This window comes from Crassostrea angulata, chromosome 2 (assembly GCF_025612915.1).
Source record: "Crassostrea angulata isolate pt1a10 chromosome 2, ASM2561291v2, whole genome shotgun sequence".
Taxonomy (NCBI): domain Eukaryota; kingdom Metazoa; phylum Mollusca; class Bivalvia; order Ostreida; family Ostreidae; genus Magallana; species Magallana angulata.
The window spans coordinates 2838164-2862968 of NC_069112.1; the positions used below are offsets into that span (position 1 = coordinate 2838164).

The 24805-nt window shown below is 33.2% G+C and overlaps 1 protein-coding gene across 1 annotated transcript; it reads right to left on the reverse strand.

Moving 5' to 3' along the window:
• Nucleotides 1-22206: 22206 nt before the first annotated feature.
• LOC128171390 (uncharacterized) lies at nt 22207-23879 on the reverse strand. The gene has a single exon (XM_052837184.1). The coding sequence runs from the start codon at nt 23598-23600 to the stop codon at nt 22341-22343; it is 1260 nt and encodes a 419-aa protein (XP_052693144.1). The 5' UTR covers nt 23601-23879; the 3' UTR covers nt 22207-22340.
• Nucleotides 23880-24805: the final 926 nt, after the last annotated feature.

The window sequence follows — 24805 nt, forward strand, 5'->3', positions numbered from 1 at the left end:
TCGCTTCGATTACCTCTGTGGGGAATTGCTCACGAACAAAATAGTTGGTGCCTTTCAGGTTTTTTGAATGGGATCGGACTGTTTCTCTTTCTTTATGAAAACTGAACTTGGCCACAATTTTCCTATGTTTTTTCTTGTCAATAGGTCCAGCCCTGTGAACCCTTTTAAAACTGATATTTTTGGCAAACTGACTATCTAGTCTCATGTCATGTTCGATGAATTCATATAGGATTTGCTCTGTTTCTTCTGGTTTTTCATTCGGTTTCTCGGGAATATTGAAAAATACTAAATTGTCTCTCAAAGTTCTGGTCTGTAAATCAAGCAAATCGTCTTTTGTTTTGGCTAGATCTGCTTTGATATTGCTTGTTGTGTTTTTTGAAAAACAGATGTGTTTGTTTTGCATTTGGCAACTTCCTATGTTAGATAATTAACTGTTTGCTCCATATGACCGAATCTAGTTTCAAGATTGCCAAGTTTATTAAGAATTTCATCTAAGCAGTTTAACTTTGAAAATTTGTTGTGGATATCCACTAGAATGTTCTGAACAGTAGGCACAGGGGCTTGAAACTGGGGGAATCCTGACGGTACACCAAAATGAGGGTGTTGCTGGAGATTAGGGCTGTGGATTGGGGCTCCTTCCGTTACCTGTGTGTTTGTCATTTGATTTGGTGTTTGGTGTATCATAGCTAATTCGGGTCTAGCATTTAGAATTTCATTTTAACCGGCTCTCATTTCGCCAGTGGAGCCAAGCGTGACATTTTGACTAGTAATACTAGTACTCTGTGTATGTGTGTTATGCTGGTCATGCAATTCTTGCGTTCTTTTGGGTGATAATTCACTTTCTGTTCCTGTATAACTTCTATCAGACCGCCTACGTTTGCCAATTTCAATTTCGTTTTTGTTTGTGTTTCTACTCTTAGCCTTTGTAACATGTGCTATATACAATCAGGTGCGAATACCTTTGTTTATTTCAGGTAATGCGACTATTCACGGACTATGACACGTATATATAGTCATGTAGATAAACGCTTTGCTATAAAACTACTAAATATTAAGACACGAGAAGTCACAATACTAGTACATACACTTTCCAATGTCTGTTTGCCCTGTTTTTGCTCCTTATAAAACGTCTCTATGTGCAACTACCCGGATTCTCGATTAGAGCTCAGCGAACACGTCCGCCATTCACCACGTCACAACCCCCCCTCTAAAAAAAAAGAAGATTACATTCACGATTTTTTTCATTATAAGAATGGAATGAAAATGCTAGCTATTCTTGTTATGCCCCTGATTTTGTTATTTTACATATAACTTGTAGTCATATTTTAAAATCTCGTAGGAAAGTATTAAATTAAGTAATTCCAGTGTTTCTGTTGTTTGGGCTTTTTTAGCCAATGTGTTCTCACGCATGAATTTGGTATGCTGACCATCAGTCGTGTCATTCTTATAAAGTCTCTTAACTGACCATTCGTTTTTTACCCAGAGAGACTGTGGCCGATCACGATCTTTTTATTGTACTGCCTTCTATGTCATTTGGAATAAGAGTTTAACAACACAGTCAGTTAACTAGTTTCATTTGCATGGCCATGAATGCTACACACTTATCCTAGTTTATCCTTATAAAGTCATCGGAGAGTAGGATCCGCTCTCGTGATAATATTGCCTGTTCTAGCTGTCGTGGTAAAAAAAAACTGACTTTAATCTGCGTTGATAAATTATTATACCAAAATTAAAACATATATATGTTATTTTTTTGTAGTTGGTATGTAAAAAATTAAGTCATCATCAACGTGCATGCTGCACACATAAAGTCTGGGTGTGGATCCGTTAGTTAGAGATCTAGTTAATTAAAGTTTATTGAGACAAATTACATTTTACAAGTCACTGAATCACCGTGTCCTGTTATAATATTCAATCTTTTTTCAGCAACTGACAAGAGCAATCTTTAATATAATTTTTAATCTTTTTTTTACATGGCACCAACGGGCTTCCGTAAAATAGTTACATAGAATATTAATTACATGAAAAAACTTTCCGGAATGAAGTAGAAACTTTTAGCAAGGGAGATGATAGCGTCAGATGGTATTGACTAGGACGTTTCTCATGCGCTGGATGAGCTTTCTACATAGAACATGAATCCTACCGCTGGATTCAGTTCCTCCCAGATGTCTGATGAGTTGTGTTTACTTGCCAATTTATTAGAGATCAGATACAAATGTACAGATTTATGAAACAATTCTTTGAAGGGGATTATTGCACCTGCCGCGCCGATTGAAAAGAAAAACAAAAAGATTTAATAGGTCACATATATATTTCATATTTCTTCCCCTTCCCAACTTCGTTTTCTTTCTAAAGGTTGAATAACACATCGTCACAAAATGGCTGACCTCTGATCGAAACGAAATTTCATTACATTAAAAGGATTTTAATCGACAGCAACATCTACATTACTTCATAGCCGGGTGGTTAAAGTGTGTGGCTTATGATCCGTACATCCCGAGTTCGAATCCATTGGAGCTTTTGCTGTTACTAACTGAATTGAATTTCTAATTATTCTTTTTTTATCCCCAAACTGCAAATTTTCGTTTATTTGACATATGTACGGTTAATTTATCATAAAATCTTTCATAATCAAATAATTTACTGTTAGTTCGAGTGACTTTTTCCAGGTGTGTTATTCCACTTTAGACAAAGAATGTATTTTTAAACGTTAACAATGTTGTTCTAACCCAGTTTATGATGTCTAAGTATAACGTCGCTAGCTGTTGAATTTTATTCAGTCGTTATTTAAATTTCAGTTCTTTTAGCATCAACATACTGATCAAAAGTAAAGTTAACCGACAATTATTGCACACAGTTCAGGTTGCATTTTCATAGTTACATAAAGGAGAACCTTGGAATGTTTTCCCTGCAAATTTCAGCACTTTCAGTCTTTCAGTAGGTGCTCTTTATTGCCAAATTCACTCTCACGCAAAGAACGACGACAATGAAAATTAGAATAATTATTTTGGTGAAATACGGTTATGTATAATTTTAAATATGTCTCCAAACAAATATCTAAACCTTTCAAGCAGACGATTTCTATATTTGTAGATTTTTAATTTTAGAATGACAGTAAATCTCTTATTCAGTAAAAATGACTTTGAGCCTAGGTTTAGGGTAATTCTATTAGTCAAAATTCATCTTTACAAAAGATAATCTATAATTGTAAATACTTCGAGAGGGTGGGGTATATTTCTCGTGTCACGAAAACGACTGAGTACATTGCGTGCAAATGCAGGCGCCTTTCTTTTATATAATTTGACTTTTAAACAAGTTAACTTGATCTCGATCTTAACACTAGTTGTCATGAGAATATTTAATCTCTTATAAGTAGTTCAACATTGTGTATGAATTTTACGTCCCGGTTAATTGATTTTAAAGATTTTTAGTTATTTTCTCAAGGAACCCGACATCAAACTGATAAGTGACAAAGTCCTAAAAATAAATACAATTTTACGTGTGATAATAATTGAATGGCATTAAATGGTTATTTGAAAAAAAAGGCCTTTATTTATTTTAAAGGTGATAAATGATATAAGCACATGTAGATGACTATTTAAACAGTTTTAAAATGCTTTCTCTGGTGATTCATGCGGAATGTGAAGGTCGCTATATTGCAGAAAAAATGCATATTTTTTTCTGAATTGTCTACGGAGATTTTGTATTGCAGCAAGCCCGGATGATAACGTTGAAAAATTGCGCGATGTATTCCGAGTGTATTCCGAATGAAAAAAAAATGTAAACATTCCCCATTATAAATCTCCGTAAGGAATCTGTTTTCGTTCCTGTGTATTTTTCCGAGTGAAAGATGATAATGTGTCAATGAAATTATCTTGGAAAATATCCCTTTCAACTATTTCAATTGCACTTCTTTCACAGGTAAGTGTATTTTTATTAATAATCGTCTAAACGTGTTGCATAAATATCTTGGGACAGACTATAATACGTTAGCTAAAAGAAACGGCCAAAACGTCTCCAGTGAGACTTTGTGTCTGACATCATCATGATTATTTCGTGCAGTCCGTGATTTCTCTTAGGTCGCTGTAGGTTTCGACCAATCCATAAACGGAGCGTGTATATATATATTTAAGTCCTGTCAGTTTCAGTCGATGAAAGGTTAGAGCAATCGATAAACGGGGCGCGTAATTTTCAGCCTGACTGATTCTATATAGCTATGAAATAACTATACGTTTCCGTAAAAAATAGAAGGAATTATACTCGGAGGATGGAAATTTGAAAATGAATGTTCAGGAGATTGTGACGCATTTCAAACATAAGCATAACATATAAAGCCTGTATGTTGGTAAAAGATTGACAAAAGTCAGTACAAGTAGCATTTTCAAAACCATGATGTTTTACCTGTGAAACACAATAAGATGGTATCATGCAAGAATTCTACTCTGACAAATTGTTTGGATCACCATGTCACATAAAAAAACACGACTCACATTTTTTGTTCATATTTTTTCCACTGTATTCGGCATATTACTTGTATGACAAATAACTTTATTTTGAGATTTGTATTTAGAAAATAGCAGTAAATATAGTAATTAAGTGATAAGTGATTTGACTTTTTCTGTGCTGTAAATTACAGTTGTTTGGGTGACAGAAGAATATACGAGCACGCACATGTAATTATGACGTCACTTACGTAAAATGACGTCAATTTAAATCGTTAACGTTTCGTGTGTCAATCATTATTCTAACCTGATTGCCAGTGCGAACTATTTCATTTTTAAAGTACATGTAGTTGATCTTTATTTCATTTATTCAATACTGCTATGAGCAAGAGCATAAACAGAGCATACATGTAACATGGAATTATTTCTATCTCAAATTTCATTTTTTTTTATTACATGTAGAACATATGTACATATAATATTTTTTTCTTGTTAATTTATACCAAAAAAAACTCCACACATAATCCACAAAAATTGCAATATATAATATTTTAAATGTGCAAAAATTTCATTACTGTTATTTTTAAAACCATAAAATATGTATTAAATATCTTATGTTTAAATCGGCCCAAAATCGGCCCCGTGGCACTCTACGCAACTGTGTGATCGGCCCAAAATCGGCCCTGTGGCACAGAAGTGGTTTAGAAGCGTGAGGTGGGGGAATGGGGTAAATTAAAGACATACACATGTAGAAAGTGTGATAATGTATGCCGGTAATGTGGTATTATCTTATGGAAATGTTTAAATTAAAGACATACACATGTAGAAAGTGTGATAATGTATGCCGGTAATGTGGTATTATCTTGTGTAACTGTTTAAATTAAAGACATTCACATGTAGAAAGTGTGATAATGTATGCCGGTAATGTGGTATTATCTTACGAAAAGTTTAAATTAAAGACATACACATGTAGAAAGTGTGTTAATGTATGCCGGTAATGTGGTATTATCTTGTGTAAATGTTTAAATTAAAGACATACACATGTAGAAAGTGTGTTAATGTATGCCGGTAATGTGTTATTATCTTGTGTAAATGTTTAAATTAAAGACATACACATGTAGAAAGTGTGTTAATGTATGCCGGTAATGTGGTATTATCTTATGGAAATGTTTAAATTAAAGACATACACATGTAGAAAGTGTGTTAGAGTATGCCGGTAATGTGGTATTATCTTATGGAAATGTTTAAATTAAAGACATACACATGTAGAAAGTGTGTTAGAGTATGCCGGTAATGTGGTATTATCTTATGGAAATGTTTAAATTAAAGACATACACATGTAGAAAGTGTGATAATGTATGCCGGTAATGTGGTATTATCTTATGGAAATGTTTAAATTAAAGACATACACATGTAGAAAGTGTGTTAGAGTATGCCGGTAATGTGGTATTATCTTATGGAAATGTTTAAATTAAAGACATACACATGTAGAAAGTGTGTTAGAGTATGCCGGTAATGTGGTATTATCTTATGGAAATGTTTAAATTAAAGACATTCACATGTAGAAAATGTGTTAGAGTATGCCGGTAATGTGGTATTATCTTATGGAAATGTTTAAATTAAAGACATTCACATGTAGAAAATGTGTTAATGTATGCCGGTTATGTGGTATTATCTTATGGAAATGTTTAAATTAAAGACATACACATGTAGAAAGTGTGTTAGAGTATGCCGGTTATGTGGTATTATCTTATGGAAATGTTTAAATTAAAGACATACACATGTAGAAAGTGTGATAATGTATGCCGGTTATGTGGTATTATCTTATGGAAATGTTTAAATTAAAGACAAACACATGTAGAAAGTGTGATAATGTATGCCGGTAATGTGGTATTATCTTGTGTAAATGTTTAAATTAAAGACATACACATGTAGAAAGTGTGTTAATGTATGCCGGTAATGTGGTATTATCTTATGGAAATGTTTAAATTAAAGACATACACATGTAGAAAGTGTGTTAGAGTATGCCGGTAATGTGGTATTATCTTATGGAAATGTTTAAATTAAAGACATACACATGTAGAAAGTGTGTTAGAGTATGCCGGTAATGTGGTATTATCTTATGGAAATGTTTAAATTAAAGACATACACATGTAGAAAGTGTGTTAGAGTATGCCGGTAATGTGGTATTATCTTATGGAAATGTTTAAATTAAAGACATTCACATGTAGAAAATGTGTTAGAGTATGCCGGTAATGTGGTATTATCTTATGGAAATGTTTAAATTAAAGACATTCACATGTAGAAAATGTGTTAATGTATGCCGGTTATGTGGTATTATCTTATGGAAATGTTTAAATTAAAGACATACACATGTAGAAAGTGTGTTAGAGTATGCCGGTTATGTGGTATTATCTTATGGAAATGTTTAAATTAAAGACATACACATGTAGAAAGTGTGATAATGTATGCCGGTTATGTGGTATTATCTTATGGAAATGTTTAAATTAAAGACATACACATGTAGAAAGTGTGTTAATGTATGCCGGTAATGTGGTATTATCTTATGGAAATGTTTAAATTAAAGACATACACATGTAGAAAGTGTGTTAATGTATGCCGGTAATGTGGTATTATCTTATGGAAATGTTTAAATTAAAGACATTCACATGTAGAAAATGTGTTAATGTATGCCGGTTATGTGGTATTATCTTATGGAAATGTTTAAATTAAAGACATACACATGTAGAAAGTGTGTTAATGTATGCCGGTAATGTGGTATTATCTTATGGAAATGTTTAAATTAAAGACATACACATGTAGAAAGTGTGTTAATGTATGCCGGTAATGTGGTATTATCTTATGGAAATGTTTAAATTAAAGACATACACATGTAGAAAGTGTGATAATGTATGCCGGTTATGTGGTACATGTAATTGGGCTCAATCATGGAAAACCCAGTTTAGATTATATATATATATACACATCCTAACAATACATTATAAATAAGAAAAAGTATATGTTTACTTGCTAGTTGTTTGTTATAACCTCTCAGAAATGGGTATCCACTTGAAAACTTTTGTGAAAAACATGAAATTTGCAAAATGTCTGGATTTTTTTCTAAAATTAATTCCTTAATGGTTGGTAAATTAAAAAAAATACATGTAAAAATCGAGTATTAACATTTGTTTAAACCATATCACATCAATATTTTGCGCAATTTGTAAGTTTTTTTTTGTTTTTTGTTATAAGTATCTCTGTGTTGTGTGGGCCTATTTAAAGAGGTTGATACTCCGAGTTATCTCCCTTCTAACACAGATTGAAGTGTATATAAAGACCTTTTCGTGAATAATTTACAACAAGAATATACAAAGAAATGATGATAAGATACATCAAGGAACTCTACGATATATTACTTAGCATTGTTTCTGAAAGTGGACGGGGCATGTGCAGATCCAAAAAATATCCCCGGGAGGGGGGGGGGGGGGGGTCCTGCGGATATTTGAGTTAGCCGGGGGGGGGGGGGACATATTTCTGGCAAATTCTTTAGTTAATTTAAAGAAATTTGAATTTTGCAAGGGTTGGAGGGGGGTCCGTACCCCTGACCCCCTCTAGATTAGCGCATGGGGGAGTGGCATACTTAACCATAATTTTAGAAAAATCAACTATCATATCTATTTCCATGGTGGCTTACTATAGGAAGTGAAGGACATGTCTTGGTAGGCGCTGGCACGATAAGGGTCCTCCAAAGCTCAAAGTCAGGAACTGACCTAGATCTTTAAATGATGGCGTGGTTGAAGTACATGGATCATAATTTCAAAAATATCAATAAATATATGCACTTTATTCTACATAAGATGCAATGCAAGAAATAACGCATTGTCAGGGACACGTACACTCACATCTAGCAGGGTACAGCTGTTTGAACACTTAATTTCCATTTTACTTTTAAAAGAATTCCTCATGTAATACATTTCATGCGCGGGTCTACAGGTGGAGTGGTTGCGTATCTCCCCCCCCCCAAAAAAAAAAAAAACCTCATCAAATAAGTAAAGCAAAGCTACCCCCACCCCCCCAAAAGCCATTGTATCCCCCATCCGCTAAACAAAATATCCCCCTCCCACATTTTTTCGCTTATTTGACATATACGTACAGTTTATTTATCATCATATCTTTCGTAATTAAATAATTTACCTTTGATTTTAGTGACTTTTACCAGGTGTGGTAGTCCACCTTAATGACTTTGTTTCTTTGTTGTAAACGGCTTTCTCCCCGTCAAAAACGAGCGCGGCCTTCGCTAAATTTCTCTACTGAAACAGTTCTTCAAATTCAGCCAACTTTTGGGACTTCGCCCATCGTGCTTGAATTCAAATGCTGGTCCGGTCTCTGCCACATGCACAGCACTGCTCACCGTGGTGGGGTTTTTGGAAGTTTCTGAGTAAGCCCCGTTATGTTTTTATGATTAAACAACTCTGTTTTTCTATCGCTTTCTTTATAGTAAGGAAGGAAAATAATGAAACTGTCTCATCGTTCGATAGTCCTATATCACTGCATTCCATTCTATCTGCCATTTCACCTCATTTAAAACACATACAACTAACGAGCAAGCTTAGAGTGCCACGCCACCGCATTGTTCTACTATTTATATTACCTGATCACGTGACTCGAAACCTATTCGAGTTCATGTATGTATGAAAACTCATCACGCTCATGATCTCAAATACAGTTGAACGAATGGCAGAGCTTTATCGCCGTGTTTTAATGATAAAAACATGCGAGGTGAAAGGTTGTGAATAATGCGTGGTGGGTGGATAGGTGTAGAGGGACTGATTATCATGACAACACATTTAACTGAGAGAGAGAGAGAGAGAGAGAGAGAGAGAGAGAGAGAGAGAGAGAGAGAGAGGAGGGTTAGTTATGCTGAAGAGGTTGATAATTTGAGTTATCTCCCTTATAACACCAAGTTATGACATATCCTGTAAATAATTTACAACAATTTTTTTTTCGAAATATCAAGACCATTAAGAATAATAAGAACCGATTTTGAAAGTTAACAAAAAGCAATCCTACTTGGAAATATAGAAAGTAATCAAAAATGAGCAGTAAGTAATACAAACGCATGTTAAAGGGCATTAGATGTAAACTTAAATGATATTTCATCTTTTTTTTTATTTACAAGAAACAAATTTCGATGATACTGAAGTCAATGTGTATGATCGTTTGTTCCAATGTACAATGTATAGCCATAAAAAAAATCTTAGAATCGCGAAATTTATTAAAACTTCAGATTACCGCATGCATCTGCATGCACTCTATAAACGACTATTATTTAATTTTTTTTTAAATATATAATCACTAGGCCGATATTTGTATTCATTGTTCAATGAGAGAGAGAGAGAGAGAGAGAGAGAGAGAGAGAGAGAGACATGTATTCATTCGTTGTGTAACATCGATAATATGAAAATTTTAGACACTATGTAAAAATCTTACTACTGACCGAGTATAAGCTACAACTATCGGCACTGTGCTATCGATTAGTGCCAAAAAATGGACATAATTAACGCAGATGTCTTATTGATAGTTACATGCAATCTTACATTTTGAAAAAAAAAATATGTGAATAATGCTTATATATAATTAATTATTTCAAAGATTATGGTTTATAAAAATCGCATCACAAAATACAACGGTGCGTGTGAACTTAGTAAGCGATTTTCATGTGGTGTAGACACGTGTACTTATAAGTGAAACTCAAATAGAAGCTGTGATTGTCACTTTAATTTATGAAATTCCGAAAACATATTTTATAAACAATTTGTGCAAAGGAGGGGCGAGCTTGAACAGATCTGGAAAGTCTAAAACATGCATACATGAAAGGCGATGACTTGATTGAATAGAAGTATATACATGTAGGTTCAGCACGTGGGGTGGCTTTTGTATTTTGTTGGTCTGACGTATTTGATACACTTAATTTGGCGTGTACGATTATGTTTCAACACTGATGAATTTGATAAATCCAGTGTTAATGGGAAATTTATCAACAAACTGTGTTTATGTCAAATGTTTTTGTAAAAGAGGTAAGGAGCGTAGATATAAATAACTTTTAAAAGAACGAGGTAATTAACGGTCTGTAATTCTCTCTCTCTCTCTCTCTCTCTCTCTCTCTCTCTCTCTCTCTCTCTCTCTCTCTCTCTCTCTCTCTCTCTCTCTCTAACCCGGGTAATTTACAGTTTATACAAATTAAGCTTGTTTATGTAAACTAATGACAGTACTTTAATTAATTAAAACACGCATGATAACAGCTAAAAATTATGAGAGAGAGAAAGAGAGAGAGAGAGAATTTCATCAGTTATAGATGCAGACACATCTCCATGCTCGCAGATGATAAAGGGCATAATATACATGTAAAAAATGTGTTATATTTTGTTCAGAAATAATTGATCTGGATACACGTACAGTTTGTCTACATGTCAGGACTTTTTACATGAATTTCCGTGCTTTGTCTTCCTCTAGAGACGTAAGAATTCCCTCCACCAGCTTTTGGAGCATACTCCAAATAGTACTCATGCAGCGGAAATTATGTGTTTTATTAGAAGATTAAATTAAAAATGCTCCCCAGTTTCGAACCCCCATACTTCACATTTGTATTAAGAGTCAGGGTTGATCTTGTACATGTGGTTTTTCCCTCTCTCTCTCTCTCTCTCTCTCTCTCTCTCTCTCTCTCTCTCTCTCTCTCTCTCTCTCTCTCTCTTGCTTACGCATGCATTGTTGATAAGTAAGAAATACCACATAAGTGTGGGGGAGGGCAGGCCCCATCCACCTCCCCCCTCCCCTAATCCGCCCCCGATCCTGAAGCCTGCAAACATTTCTTTGTTTTGAAGTTGCCTAATTATAGGAAGTAAAGGACGTGTCTTGCGCTGACGATTTTTAAACGATTGCGTGGTTTAAGCTAACCCCCCCCCCCCCCAACTTATTAAAGCAGTGTAGTAAAGCTACCAAAAATAGACCTCATACCCCCCCCCCCCCAGCTTCCTCCGGGAGAAGGGTGGGTGGGGACAAACAAAATAACACACCTTGGGTTAAAAGTTGAAATATATATATATATCTTGGTGATTGCTGCTTATATATGTTTAATGTATATTAATAGCTTTGTTATAATTTATATGTTTAATGTATATTAATAGCTTTGTTATAATTTATATGTTTAATGTATGCTGTTTCTTAAATTGATTGTGTCTATAATGCGAATAACATTTCTAGCTGTAATTCATAAAAAAAAAAAAATTATGTCATACGATTCTTACCGTATATATTTTGCTTTCATTGATTATTTTATTTTGTGCAAAAGTGCGTGTACCGAATGTCCTTGACATGTTGTTATGTGCTTGTGTTCAGTTCAACAAGTGCGATGTTTTGGCTGCTGAAATAAACACGATTTCCGGTGTCAGTCAGAATCAGACATTCTGTTATAAAACAAACACACTTCATACTGACTGGACAGGAATGCTATACTCTATATATGGAGGTAGGAGAGAGAGAGAGAGAGAGAGAGAGAGAGAGAGAGAGAGAGAGAGAGAGAGAGAGAGAGAGAGAGAGAGTGAACCTGTTAGAGAAAAATTTAACAAATAGAGTCAAAGATAAATTTAAAAAAAACGGCAATATATAGGCCTATAGCAAAACAGAGAGAAAGATATATTTTTCTGTGAAGTGTATCCCGAGTTTTTGCTTCCATCACTTTTTGCTTGATATTTTGATAATCATCAATACCTTTGCATTCAAACTATGTTCATCCACTAATATGAAAAATATCCAGATTATCTGTTTTGAAACGCCCCCTCTACTGCCTCAGGTATTCATGATAATTGTTCAATGAAAATATATTGGACATATTCCCCTATATCGATGTCATTTGTATTTCTTTCACAGGTATATGTATCTTTATTAAAAATCATCAACAAGTGATGGAAGCAATAACTTGGGACAGATTATGGAGGTAGCAGGATTGCCGTCAAAAAGACAATTTCATTTCACAAACGCATTATGAAATTTGACATGAATTAATAAAACAAAACACATACAGTGAAACTGACCAATAAATTCACTTGAATTGTTCTGGCAAACATTTCTGCGAAAAATGTAGAAATACAGGATTGCTTTAGAAGTCATCCGTGGTCTCCAATCCATTTTTATCCCCCCCCCCCCCCGATCCCTCCACCCACCCCCTTACTTTAAAAAATGTTTACTTCGACTACATATACGTTAAGTAATAGCGAGCGCAGCGAGGCGGCGCGAAGCGCCGCTCGCGTAGCGAGCTCCATAGACAACGTGTACGAACGGAGGAAACACAGATAGCAGAATTGCCGTCCACAAGATAATTCTAAAATGTTATTTCACAAACGCATAATGACATTTGACATGAATTAATAAAACAAAGTGAAACCGAGTGGAATAAGACAGGAAATCCAGTCGATGGGTTATTGTAGGTTTATTTGTGTATGGCAAATATTACAGAATAAAATTCCCCGACCCTGGAATATAATAAAATACAATAAATACAAGAACGATAACTCTTGATGCAAATTCTGCAAGCATGACCTTGTATTGAAATTATAATAAAATTAAACCAAACAATTATCCAAAGTTTAAACGCAAATTCAAATTAACAATAAACTTTCTTATTAGCTTATTATAATTATGCTCAACTCAAATAGAGTTTCTGTTTAACACAAACTGAATAAATTTCAAATAACAAATAACTCATGCAAATCAATTGAACTACATGAACAAAACATATAACCAAGTTATGCATATGAACTCAAATTCTTTCCACAACATCATTTCAAATGTAGCAATAGTTCTGTTCAATTAATATATTTTTCAACATTTAGATGAAAATATATTCATATAAACAAACATATCATATATACATATAATAGCATATCATACCTCCCATGAGGTGCGAAGGTCATGGAAACTTCTACCAGTTACATGTAGGTCGTGTAAGTGTATGTCAAAACTAAATGTGAAAGAAATATGATTTTGACATGTATGGATATTTATATTTAAGCATTATAAAACTGTAAAATTTAAAATTATAATGCACTCACACTCTTTCTCCTAGCTTTTAAACTTATTAAGAAAAACACAATTATTTACACATGATTAACTTAATTTGAAGATTATTACTTTAATTACTGACTGCATTCATACAAATGTAAACTCACATAAGCCATTCACTCTCCTCTCATTCTATCTTAAACATTCCAACATTCATTCAAAGTGGGAAAAGAAGTGGAAATAGATAAATAAATAATTAAAGAAATTGTAAACCCAATTACACTGTAATACACTAAAAGAACTAACCTTTTAGGTGCAGGAAAATACTTCAAAGATGAATAAAATATAGAACAACTTCAAAATTCTAATATGGCAGTTAAAACTGTATGGCTAGCCTCTTAGCATGAAATTCAGGAGTTAGAATGAACAAAAACAAGTACCCCAATAAACCAATCACATGACCAGATCTAAGTGACCACTCCAATATATGCTATAAATAGAAACTACAGGTGTACTCCAAAGAGGAGTAACCAATGTAAATAAAAACAAACACAAAATATCAATTTAAATTAATTCAACTAAATAATTTATTTATTCACCACTGATAAATCATTTTCTGTTATGTAATTAAATAAATTGAAGTCTGCAATAGTAAAATTCCTGAAAAGTAACAAATTGATTAGAACATGTCAATAATAATGAAGAAATCAATATTCTGAAATTAAAATATTAAAAACCTATAAAATTTCACTCTACTACAAAAGCACATACAGTGAAACTGACCAATAAATTCACATGAATTGTTATGGCAAACATTTCTGCAAAATATGTAGAAATACAGGATTGCTTTAGAAGTCATCCGTGGTCTCCAATCCATGTTCACCCCCCCCCCCCCTTTAAAAAGAATACATTAAGTAATATAAAGATGAAATTAAGTAATAATGAAAAGTAAGTTGACCGATCAGTACACTAAAAACTAAATATTCGAACTGCTTTTTTGTATTTTTGAAAACCGGTATATTCATTATCTGGAAACGACTTGGGGCCGAAATTGCTGGGTGGCGAAACGTCTAAGCATCGCTGTGACGTAGGTCGAACAGACGAGAGACAGATTTGGGAAGAGGAAAGTTTATTTCTATCCGTTTAGATAATTGTTCCCAGTGAAACAAAAGGTTTGTCATATCATATATTCTACATGTAGTCTACTTCTTCCATATATCATGCCAGTGATAATCTATGTGAGATAAAACGTGATATTTTTAAAAATCAACTTGAAATAAAATGGCTGACCCGGAAACAAACCTTCGAAATCGTGTCATTCATGTATATGTAAAGTGTTGAAGAAACTAACTGTTGTAACTTAGTTCAGGTAAGGGAGGAGGGGGTAAGTTGTTTCAATCCAACAGCTCAATGTACTAGTGACAAGACAAGTCGTTTGATCAGACACAGAACCCCCCCCCCCCCCTTTTTTTTTTAAATGTTTATAGAGTATATATACGTTTAATAAGTAATATAAAGATGAAATTAATATAGGAATGACTGTATAAATTTTTTTGTTCATCGACAAATGAATCTAAAAACCGCATCGCAAACTTTATGAAAAATGTTTTTGTTCATCGACAAATGAATCTAAAAACCGCATCGCAAACTTTATGAAAGTCGAAGGCTTTCATAAAAAAGTTTGCGGTGCGGTTTTTAGATTCATTTGTCGATGAGCAAAAAAATTTATACTGTCAATGCTTATAATTCAATTTCAAACACAAATGTTGTATATTTAAGCGAAATTTATTTGTAAAAAGCAAGAGTTAACAAGAAACAAACAAGGTCATGAAATTAACACGCGGAGTGATTTACTCGAGGAGTTGTTTATTATGTATTACTCTTGATCTGGCTTTACATTTACATTGATTGAACAATTTTGAAAAACAGAATTGTTTATAAAAGATTTTGATGATACATTTGAGGTTTGTTTTTTGAACAGCGATTGTTGAAACAGGTATGCTCCCTCACTGCCCTGGTCGTCGGGATAGCTGGGCCCCGCACCGCCATCGCTCGCTGATGCCAAGCTGGAGAGAGTCTTGCTTATTGCGAGTTTCTGGTTTCCCGGGCATTTTCTCGCATAGCTGCGGATAGAACCTTCGTTTCTGTGTCCACTCAATAACATTATATGACGAAGTTCTATTCCTGCGTCACTAAGCGCCTGAATGCTAGTTGCTCGGAGGCGGTGTGCTGTATACCGTTGTTTACACTTAGCATTTTTGGATATATCACACATAAAAAAATCCTCATCAATTTCTTGCAGAAAATCTAAATTTTCACCATTTTCTTCCATTTCTAGTGTTACTTTGAAATCTCCGTGCTCATCCGATGCCATCGAGAAAACGATGAATTATTCTTGCAGACGTTTATGTATATTTCATTTCCTGACACTTAGCCAGAAAAATATTAAGAGTTATCCTTCTTTGTTATTTGAAGTTATCGTTCTTGATATTTCTTCATTAAATTGATTAAATTTGTCTCTAATTAAAGAATTTAAGAATATATATTAAATGATTGTATCCAATAAATAAAATTGTATAAAATCACATCATGAATGATTGTTAAAACTAAAATTTTAGGGTTTAAAATACAAAATTTAAAATATACTACTATAGCTAATGTTAATCTTCTGCACCATTCATACATGTATTTCTTTTTTGTATGGTATATGTAAAACTAAAATTCCGTCATTTATTGATGCACAGCCAATGAGTTACTGTTAGCATTGCGTCTGTGCAGAAAGTAGTTTGCTAAAATCCCATTCATCGAGCTATGGATGGAATAGAGCGCAGTGGTGAGAGAGGGGAAGAAAGTGATAAACACAATGATAACTAGACCTATTTTTGTCTCCAACAAAAAGGAAGGGCTTTTCGACAGCCCTTAAAACCCCTTATTTAAATTTATTATATTTTCTCTCAAAATCTGTATTTTAAAAATTAAAAAAATATCATGAGCATATACCCACACGTTAACATTTAAAAAATTAAATGCCAAAAGAAAGACAACTGCAGAATTTTTTATCCAACTTCATCGTTTATTTCTTGAAAAAAAAAAAGCTCTTAAAATTCATAAATAAAAAAGTACTCATTTAAGATTCAAGTGTTTTGGTATGCCTAAAGCTCTAATGCTATTCATTCATTGAGCAAAGCGAGGTAACTCTTGAATTTTAATTTTTAAGAATGTGATAAATTTATCATTTTCAGGCCCTTTAAACCCCTATAAGGAGTCAAAAAGTGGCCATTTGGACCATGATTTGTGAATTGTTCTCTTTATTCTTAACTAATAACTGAAAAGAGTTTGAAAATTGGATGAGTAATAAAAAAGTTATAGCAAAAGGGCTGTTTTTAATACTGACCCCTTCAGGTCCCTCAATTTTCGGAATTTTTTTCCTAAAACCTTTTCCGATCTGCGCATTTAGTCCCTTATTACAAGTACAAAATATAAAAATATTTGCTTAAAAACTGTTTGAGAAAACGTTACATGCGTGAATTCAATTTAACATAAAAACTCCCCTAGACAATTTTTTTTTTTTTTTTTTTTTTTTTATTGAGTTTTTCACTTTCACAACATATATACATACATATATGACTTATCTTGTACATGTATTTATATAATTATCTTGAAAAGCTTCTAAGTATATGATTATTCTATATTATACAGTTCTTATGTAGTGAAAGTAAATTTTGAGAGAGAGAGAGAGAGAGAGAGTAAATGAAGGGGAGAGAGCAAGGAAAAGGTTTGGGGCATTGTTCATATATGAATATAAAACTTAAACCATAATCATGTGATAGATCCCTGTTCTACAGGGATACTTAAGGGAGGAAAAAAGGATAAAACACGAAAAAAGGACATCACAGTTCAAAACAAGATTGAGATGAGACACATAAAGAGACAATTTAACTATATATAGTACAGTGCTATAGCTTATCACATATATTTTGCCAATGGCTTTCATACTCCTTATATCTACAATTTTTCATTAGCATATATTTTTCAGTCAAGAGCCTTTCTATTACAACATTTTTTAATCCATGTATATTTGGATTTGTATTACTTTTGTATTTACAAGAAAAAATATATTGCTTCACAATAAGAACCAACAAGTTAAAAAATCTATAAATATCTCTATTTTTATATTTTCCAAAGAGAACTGATTGTTTATCAAATGTTATTAACAGATCAAACTGTCGCAAAATCCAGTCTTCAACAGCAGACCATAATTCTTTTACAATAGTACATTCATAGAATAAATGTCCAATACTCTCTTCATCTCTTTTACAGAAAGTACATACAGGAGACTCTGCTTTTTTTATTTTGAAAAGATATTTATTTGTCGGAACAATCCTATGAAGAATTTGGAACTGTAACCAATGTAGTTTTGATTCTTGTGTAGATTTAAAGGGGAGTTCAAAAATTTTGTGCCAGGTTTCTTGTGCATAGTTATAACCATTTTCTCTCCATTTTGGTATAGATGTACATGTTTCTCTCTTTTTATCTAATAATAAGTTGTACATAAGTTTGCAGCCTTTACGATTATTATTAAAAATTAGGATATGATTAGGGATAACAGGTCCATATTCTTTTATTATTTGTAAGTTTGGTATGTTTAAATCTTGTGTATTCAGTCTGGTCCTTACAGCAGTTCTTAAACTTGCATATTCAATAAAGTTTGTCATTGGATTTATTTGTTTCAATTTTTCAAAGCTTATAAAAGTTCCATTAATATTAAGTAAATCACTAACAAAAATAAATCTTGTATTGGCAAAGCTTTTAAAAAATACTGATTTATTGTCTACTGTGATTTTCGGATTGTACCATATATTATCATTTATAACCTGGGGTTTACTTATTAATACATTTTGCTCCTGTATTTTTAACCAGCTAATGAACACCTCTTTCCAGAATGAATTTCCCAAAGTTTTACATAAACTATATGAATAATCTGTGCCATTCCTCCATATTTCTGGGATTTTAATTTTCAGAATGGATTCTAGAAGTTTTACCCATTTTGTATCAGCCCTAATAAGTCTTTTTATCCAAGTGGATTTGAGTGCGGTAATAAAATCCCTATAATCAATCATTTTGAGACCTCCATGGCAGTAATCTTGTACAATTATACTCTTCTTTACTCTATGCACTTTACCACCCCATAAAAATTGAAAAATATCATTTTCGAAGTTTTTCAAGTAATCAGTACTTGGGTTGGGTAATGTTAGTATTAAATTATTTAATTTTGGTATTAATAATGTCTTAATGACTGTGATTCGCCCAATAGGGGTTAATTTTCTTGATTTCCATTGATTTATTAATTTTCTTATTTCTGAGAGTTTTGGTAAGTAGTTTAAATCTTCCATTTCATCTAGTGTTACTGAGAATTTAATACCTAGGAGCTCAAATGTTAAATTGTCCCAACTCAGTTTCCATCGTGAGTGATGAAATACATCTCTTGAAAATTTTTTACTACCGATCCAAACCATTTTTGTTTTTGTGAAATTTATTTTTAAGCCTGAAACCTGTGCGAAAGAGTCTAAAACCCTGAGGATGCCATCATATGATTGAGGTGTACCATCCATTATTATTGAGGTGTCGTCTGCATATTGAGTTATTTTGTATTCTTTCCCATCTATGATTATGCCTTTAATATCTTTATCGTTTCTTATTAGTATTCCTAAAATTTCAGCACAAAGTAAAAATAAGTATGGCGATACTGGGTCCCCTTGTCTACAGCCTCTTTCCGGGTAAAAATATTCTGAAATTACACCGTTTTGAATTACACAAGCTTTTATTCCATTATAAAAGGTTTTAATCCAATTTTTAAAGGAGGGTCCAAAATTAAAAAGATCTAGTGCTTTCGAGTTAAAACTCCATGAGATAGTGTCAAAAGCTTTTTCAAAGTCAATTAACATTAATAGGCCTGGTATATCATTTTGTTCTGTATAGTACATGAGGTCATAAATAAGTCTTATATTTTCCCCAATAAATCTTCCTTTTAGAAATCCAGTCTGGTCCTTATTTATCAGTTTATCTAGAACTGTTTTCATACGTTCAGCTATACTTCCTGATGCTAACTTGTAAATTACATTTAATAAGGTTATAGGGCGCCAATTTTTCAAAAACTTTTTAGGTTTTCCAGCTTTTGGAATGCACGTTATTACACCAAGTTTATTAATTTCTGAAAAACTTCCTATTTCAAAGGATTGATTTATTGCTCTTGTAATGAATGAACCTAAGTCTTTCCAAAAAAATTTAAAAAACTCACTTGTGAAACCATCTGGGCCAGGACTTTTGTCATTTTTTGTTTTTTTAAGGAAATTCAGTACCTCTGTATTCGTTAAAGGACCTTCAAGGGTGTTTAATTCTTCGTTATTAAGTGTAGGGCTATTTATTGTTTTCAACTTATCATAAAAACTATATTCATCTATGATTTCTCTTTTCTTATACAGCTTTTCATAAAAGGCTTTTGTTTCTTTTAATATTTCTGTTTGATCAAAAATGGATGACCCATCTTCTTTTTCTATATTTGGAATTTGTTTGTTAATAAAGTTCCGAGTCTCAAGATTAATAAAATATCTAGTAGGCTTTTCCCCCTCATCAATCCATTTAGACTTTGACCTTATACAATGACCTTTTAATCTATTTTTTCTTATGTTAAGTAACTCATCTTGTTTGTCTGAAAGTGAATTTAAAGAGTTTTCTGTTAGATTCTGCTCTAAAGAAACAATATCTTTTTCTAGTTTTTTTTCTCTTTCATTTAATTTTTCTTATAGGCAGAATATGAGATGGATTTGCCTCTTATTTCAGCAAGCAGAATGTCCAAAAAAAGTTGATCATCAATAATGAATTGTATCTCGTCATTTCTAATATTTTCTAAGTTTTCTAAGTTGTATATGGGGCAAACATATTGACTTTTGACTTCCCTAATTATTTTTTTAATAGAATTAATATATGTCATATCAACTAAAAGGGAATTATTAAATTTCCAGAAGCCTTTCCCGTTTATAAATTCATTTATTTTATATTCTAAAATCACAGGAGAATGGTCTGATCGATAACTATTTTCATATTTAATTTGTGGTACTCGGTTTGTAAGTGTTTCAGATATTAGGAAAAAATCTAATCTAGCTTGTTTTATGGGGTTTTTTCTCCTCCATGTATATCTCTTTAGATTTGGATTAGTTTCCCTAAATATGTCTACCAGATTAAATGTATCTATTAATTTCAATACTTCCATTCTAGCTTTTGGGTTGTTCAAGTGCTTATAGTTCATAGAATCTGAATCTTTATTCATTACTAGATTAAAATCACCCCCCATTATAATATGCTGGGTATTTAGACACGAGTCAATTTTATCTATTATTTCCGAATAAAAATTGGGTGTATCTAAATTTGGACCATATATATTTACTAGTAAAAGGTTCATATTTTCAATAGTGGTATCTAGTATCAGATAATTACCACTGTCGTCTTTATGTACATTGTGTACCTTATATTCAAAATTATTATTTAAAAGAATTGCTACCCCTCTTGAATTTGTTTTATAACTATTAAAAAAAGCTTTAGATCCCCATTGTGATTGTATTAATATTTCCTCTTTTTCATTAAAATGTGTATCTTGTAAAAAATAAATATTGTAGTTTTTCATTCTAAGATTTTTGAACACATCTTTTCTCTTATTGAAATCATTGAGCCCTTGGCAGTTTAAAGTTAATACTTTTAACTTATTTTCCTCAAGATCCTTGTTGTCCATTGGATTTAACTGTAATCATTGCCCCAGTGTGGAAGAAGAGAAGAAAGATATCAACTAATGAGAAGTAATATGGAAAAAAATGTGCAGGCATGTCTTGGTGAAATTGGCGTCGAGATTAACCCCCCAAAAACCACTGTATTGATCATAGTAATCAATTTGAAATAAAAGTATCGTTATATAACAACTAGATTCAGTTCGGGTGTAGGTGATGCCATAGGCACGCTCATATGTCTAAAATAAAAAAGATATATTATTTAATTTGCTGTATGATCCCTTTTTAAAAGTGCTTCTTTCGTGTATAGCTTAACTCGGGATATTTACAACAGTAAATTGAATTTTCTTGGGTAAGATACAGGACAACGAGAAAATTTTGACATTAAAGAGAGTACGTTTAGCCCCCTACTGTGTTTTGTGGGGAAAAAAAGACAAGAAATAAGGAAACATTACTACCTTCTACAGAAACCATTTCCATGAATATCAATATTCGTAACCGGATATAAACACATGCTACGTAACATCAAAACTCAATGCTCCAGCGTAGTGGATAAATAAATTCCGGAATACTGTATAACTTATTCAAAATAAATAAAGTAAAAAAGATGAAATGGTTTACAAAAAGATCATTAATAACAAATTAGGAAAACAAAAAAAAAAATAAAACAATATTATGATTGAAATATTCGTGCACCGTATATCAAAAAAAAAGCCGAACTTTTCGGGCACATAGTAGACACGAAGTACATATACTGATGAACCCAGGAATTGTAAATCTCAGTAGGTTCGGTAAAGACGAAAAAATTGGGGTGATATATAAAATAAATATATAAATAAATAAATTTATGAAAAACAAAAAACAAAGCTAATGAGAAAAAAGGAACACATATGAGGTACTTCACATTTCATGTATAAAAAAAGGCTTAAGTTTCCGTGCACTTAGTAATTACCTACATCTTCATAAACAGATACAACATTATAGCGTTTTTAAGAAAAATTAACCGTTTAACTGGGAATGGTTTAACACAAAAACAGTGAGCATGTCACGTTCGGGTTTATATTCAGCCTTTGTTGAGCAAGTTTTTCACAGCACTGAGTCCAACATCGCATATGTGGGTGAAACGACGAGGTCCCAGTTTGTTTCCACTGTACCATCTCGATACGACAACTAGCGCGTTTTTTATTTCGTTATCGACCAGTGTTCGTAATAGTTGTCTACCTGCTCCATGCTCCCCATCATCGTTCGAACCTTCGTGGATCGCGCCGTCTTGTCCTTCGAATCGGTAGGCGTACACGTTATGGGTAGCACTCGGTACTCCTTCCAGTCTCATGACTTCGACCAATGATCGTCTGACCTGTTTGTACGATGTGGCGTCGGTGGCGTGACCGGTGAAGCGGTTCCCGTTATCTTCTACAGAGTTACCAGCACTGAACACGGTTTTTACCTCTTCCCCTGAAATAACTTCATCGGCGGTGGGTCTGGGTCCAAGTTTGTCCCTATATACCGAGTTACTCTTGGTGAATACTAATTTGTCTCCTTTTATTCTGGTGTCTATGTTGCGCTCTGCATACTTTTGCTGTATATTGTAAAGCTGTTTCCTTTTTTCGCGCATTTCTTCAGGAAGTTGCTGTGCAACGCGGACACTTGATTTGTTTTCCTTCAGAACTTTTATGTTTTTCATAACTGTATCTTTACTTTGTTTGTCGGCAAACTGGATAAGTATAGGTCTAGGGAATTTTCTGCGGGAATCAAAGCTTCCCATTCTGTGCAGTTTCTCGATGCGCAGATTATTTACCACCGTTTCGTCTATTCCCATATCTTGTATAAATACATTTTTCAAAATCAATGGTAATTTCTCAGGATTTGTCTTTTCGGGAGCCTTTTCTTCTACACCGTTAACTATAACATTGTTTTCCATCGATCGTGATTGCAGTTCTAGAATCTGAGAATTTTGGGTATTTACTTGGGATTCTAGTCGAACGACATAGTCTCTTAACATTGCCATCTCTCGTTCCATTTTTTTTTGTTTTTGGTCAACCTCTGTAATTGTGTATAAAGTGTCATTTGCTTGTTCTTGTACACACTCTAATCTGTCATTTATTCCATCTTTCGATCTTATTTCTTTCGTTATTTCATCTATGTGTCGTCCTTGGCTATCTAATCGTAACATAAAATTAGCTAAGGTATTTTGAATGTTAGCGATGCCATTCATAATGTCCCTGATCTGAAAATCGTGTACTTTCTCGTGTTCCCCTTTTGACTCACTGGAATTTTCACCTGTTTCCATTGTATCAAGAGGACGTTTCTTTGTCTCAGGCATTTAAAGCATTGGGCGCTTAACGTGTACACTAGTAAGTTACAAAGTTGTATGGATGAGTTATGTTCACTGTTGTTTACCGTTGTACTGACCAAGCGCACTGAACTCAGGACTCAGGATTTAGAATATCATCAATCAGATTTATGAAATAACGACAATTTGTCCACAAACCACTATCAAAGTGTACTTACATATGTTTAGCTAAGATTTTTCACACTAAGTCCATTATATTCTGTATTTTTGGTAGAATCTCTCTGCCAGAAAAAATCACTGCCCTACATGTTCACGCATGCGCACCAATCCCCCCCTAGACAATTTTCATCGGCTCATAAAACCGGAAGTACTCGACACTATTCAATGAAACTTGGAATATATCTTGATTACGTCTATTAACACAATATCTATCCTAATCTTTTATTGAGCAAAGCGAGATAACTCTTGAAATTGAATTGTGATAAAGTTATCATTTTCAGACCCTTAAAACCCCTATAAGGAGTCAAAAAGTGCCCCCTCGGACCATATGTTTTAAATTGTACTCTTTATTCTGAACTATAAACCGAAACAATTTTGAAAATCGGATAAACAATAAAAAGGTTACAGCTAAATAGCCGTTTTTAATATTGACCCCTTGAGCTCCCTTATTTTTCGGAATTTTTTTCCCAAGACCTTTTCCGGTCTGCGCATTAGGTCCCTTATTGCAAATACAAAATATCAAAATATTTGCTTGAAAACTGTTTGAGAAAACGTTACATGCGTGAATTCAATTTAACATAGAAACTCCCATAGACAATTTTCATCGGCTTATAAAACCGGAAGTACTCATTACTTTTCAATGAAACTTGAAATATATCTTAATTACATCTATTTAAACAATATATATCCGTCTTAGAACATTCTAAAGCTTTTCTGAGTTTTTTATTTTTTCATCCCCCCTTTTCTCAAGTTTGAGGCCTAAAATCTCAAAACTGATAAGAGATAGAAACTCGTCGCCGCTTTCCTTTTTAAAGAACTCGACATGGTTGATCTAACTGTAAAATTACAACGAATTTCCTTTAAAAATAAAAACAATATATTGATTCATTTAATTTCTACTATTTTGCTTGTGTAAACCGGAAGTACCGGAACCGGAAATCCAAAACCTTACATACTGGTGACATTTAAAAATGCTATAAGACTATTGCATAGTTATTCCTGAAATCCTTTCCGTT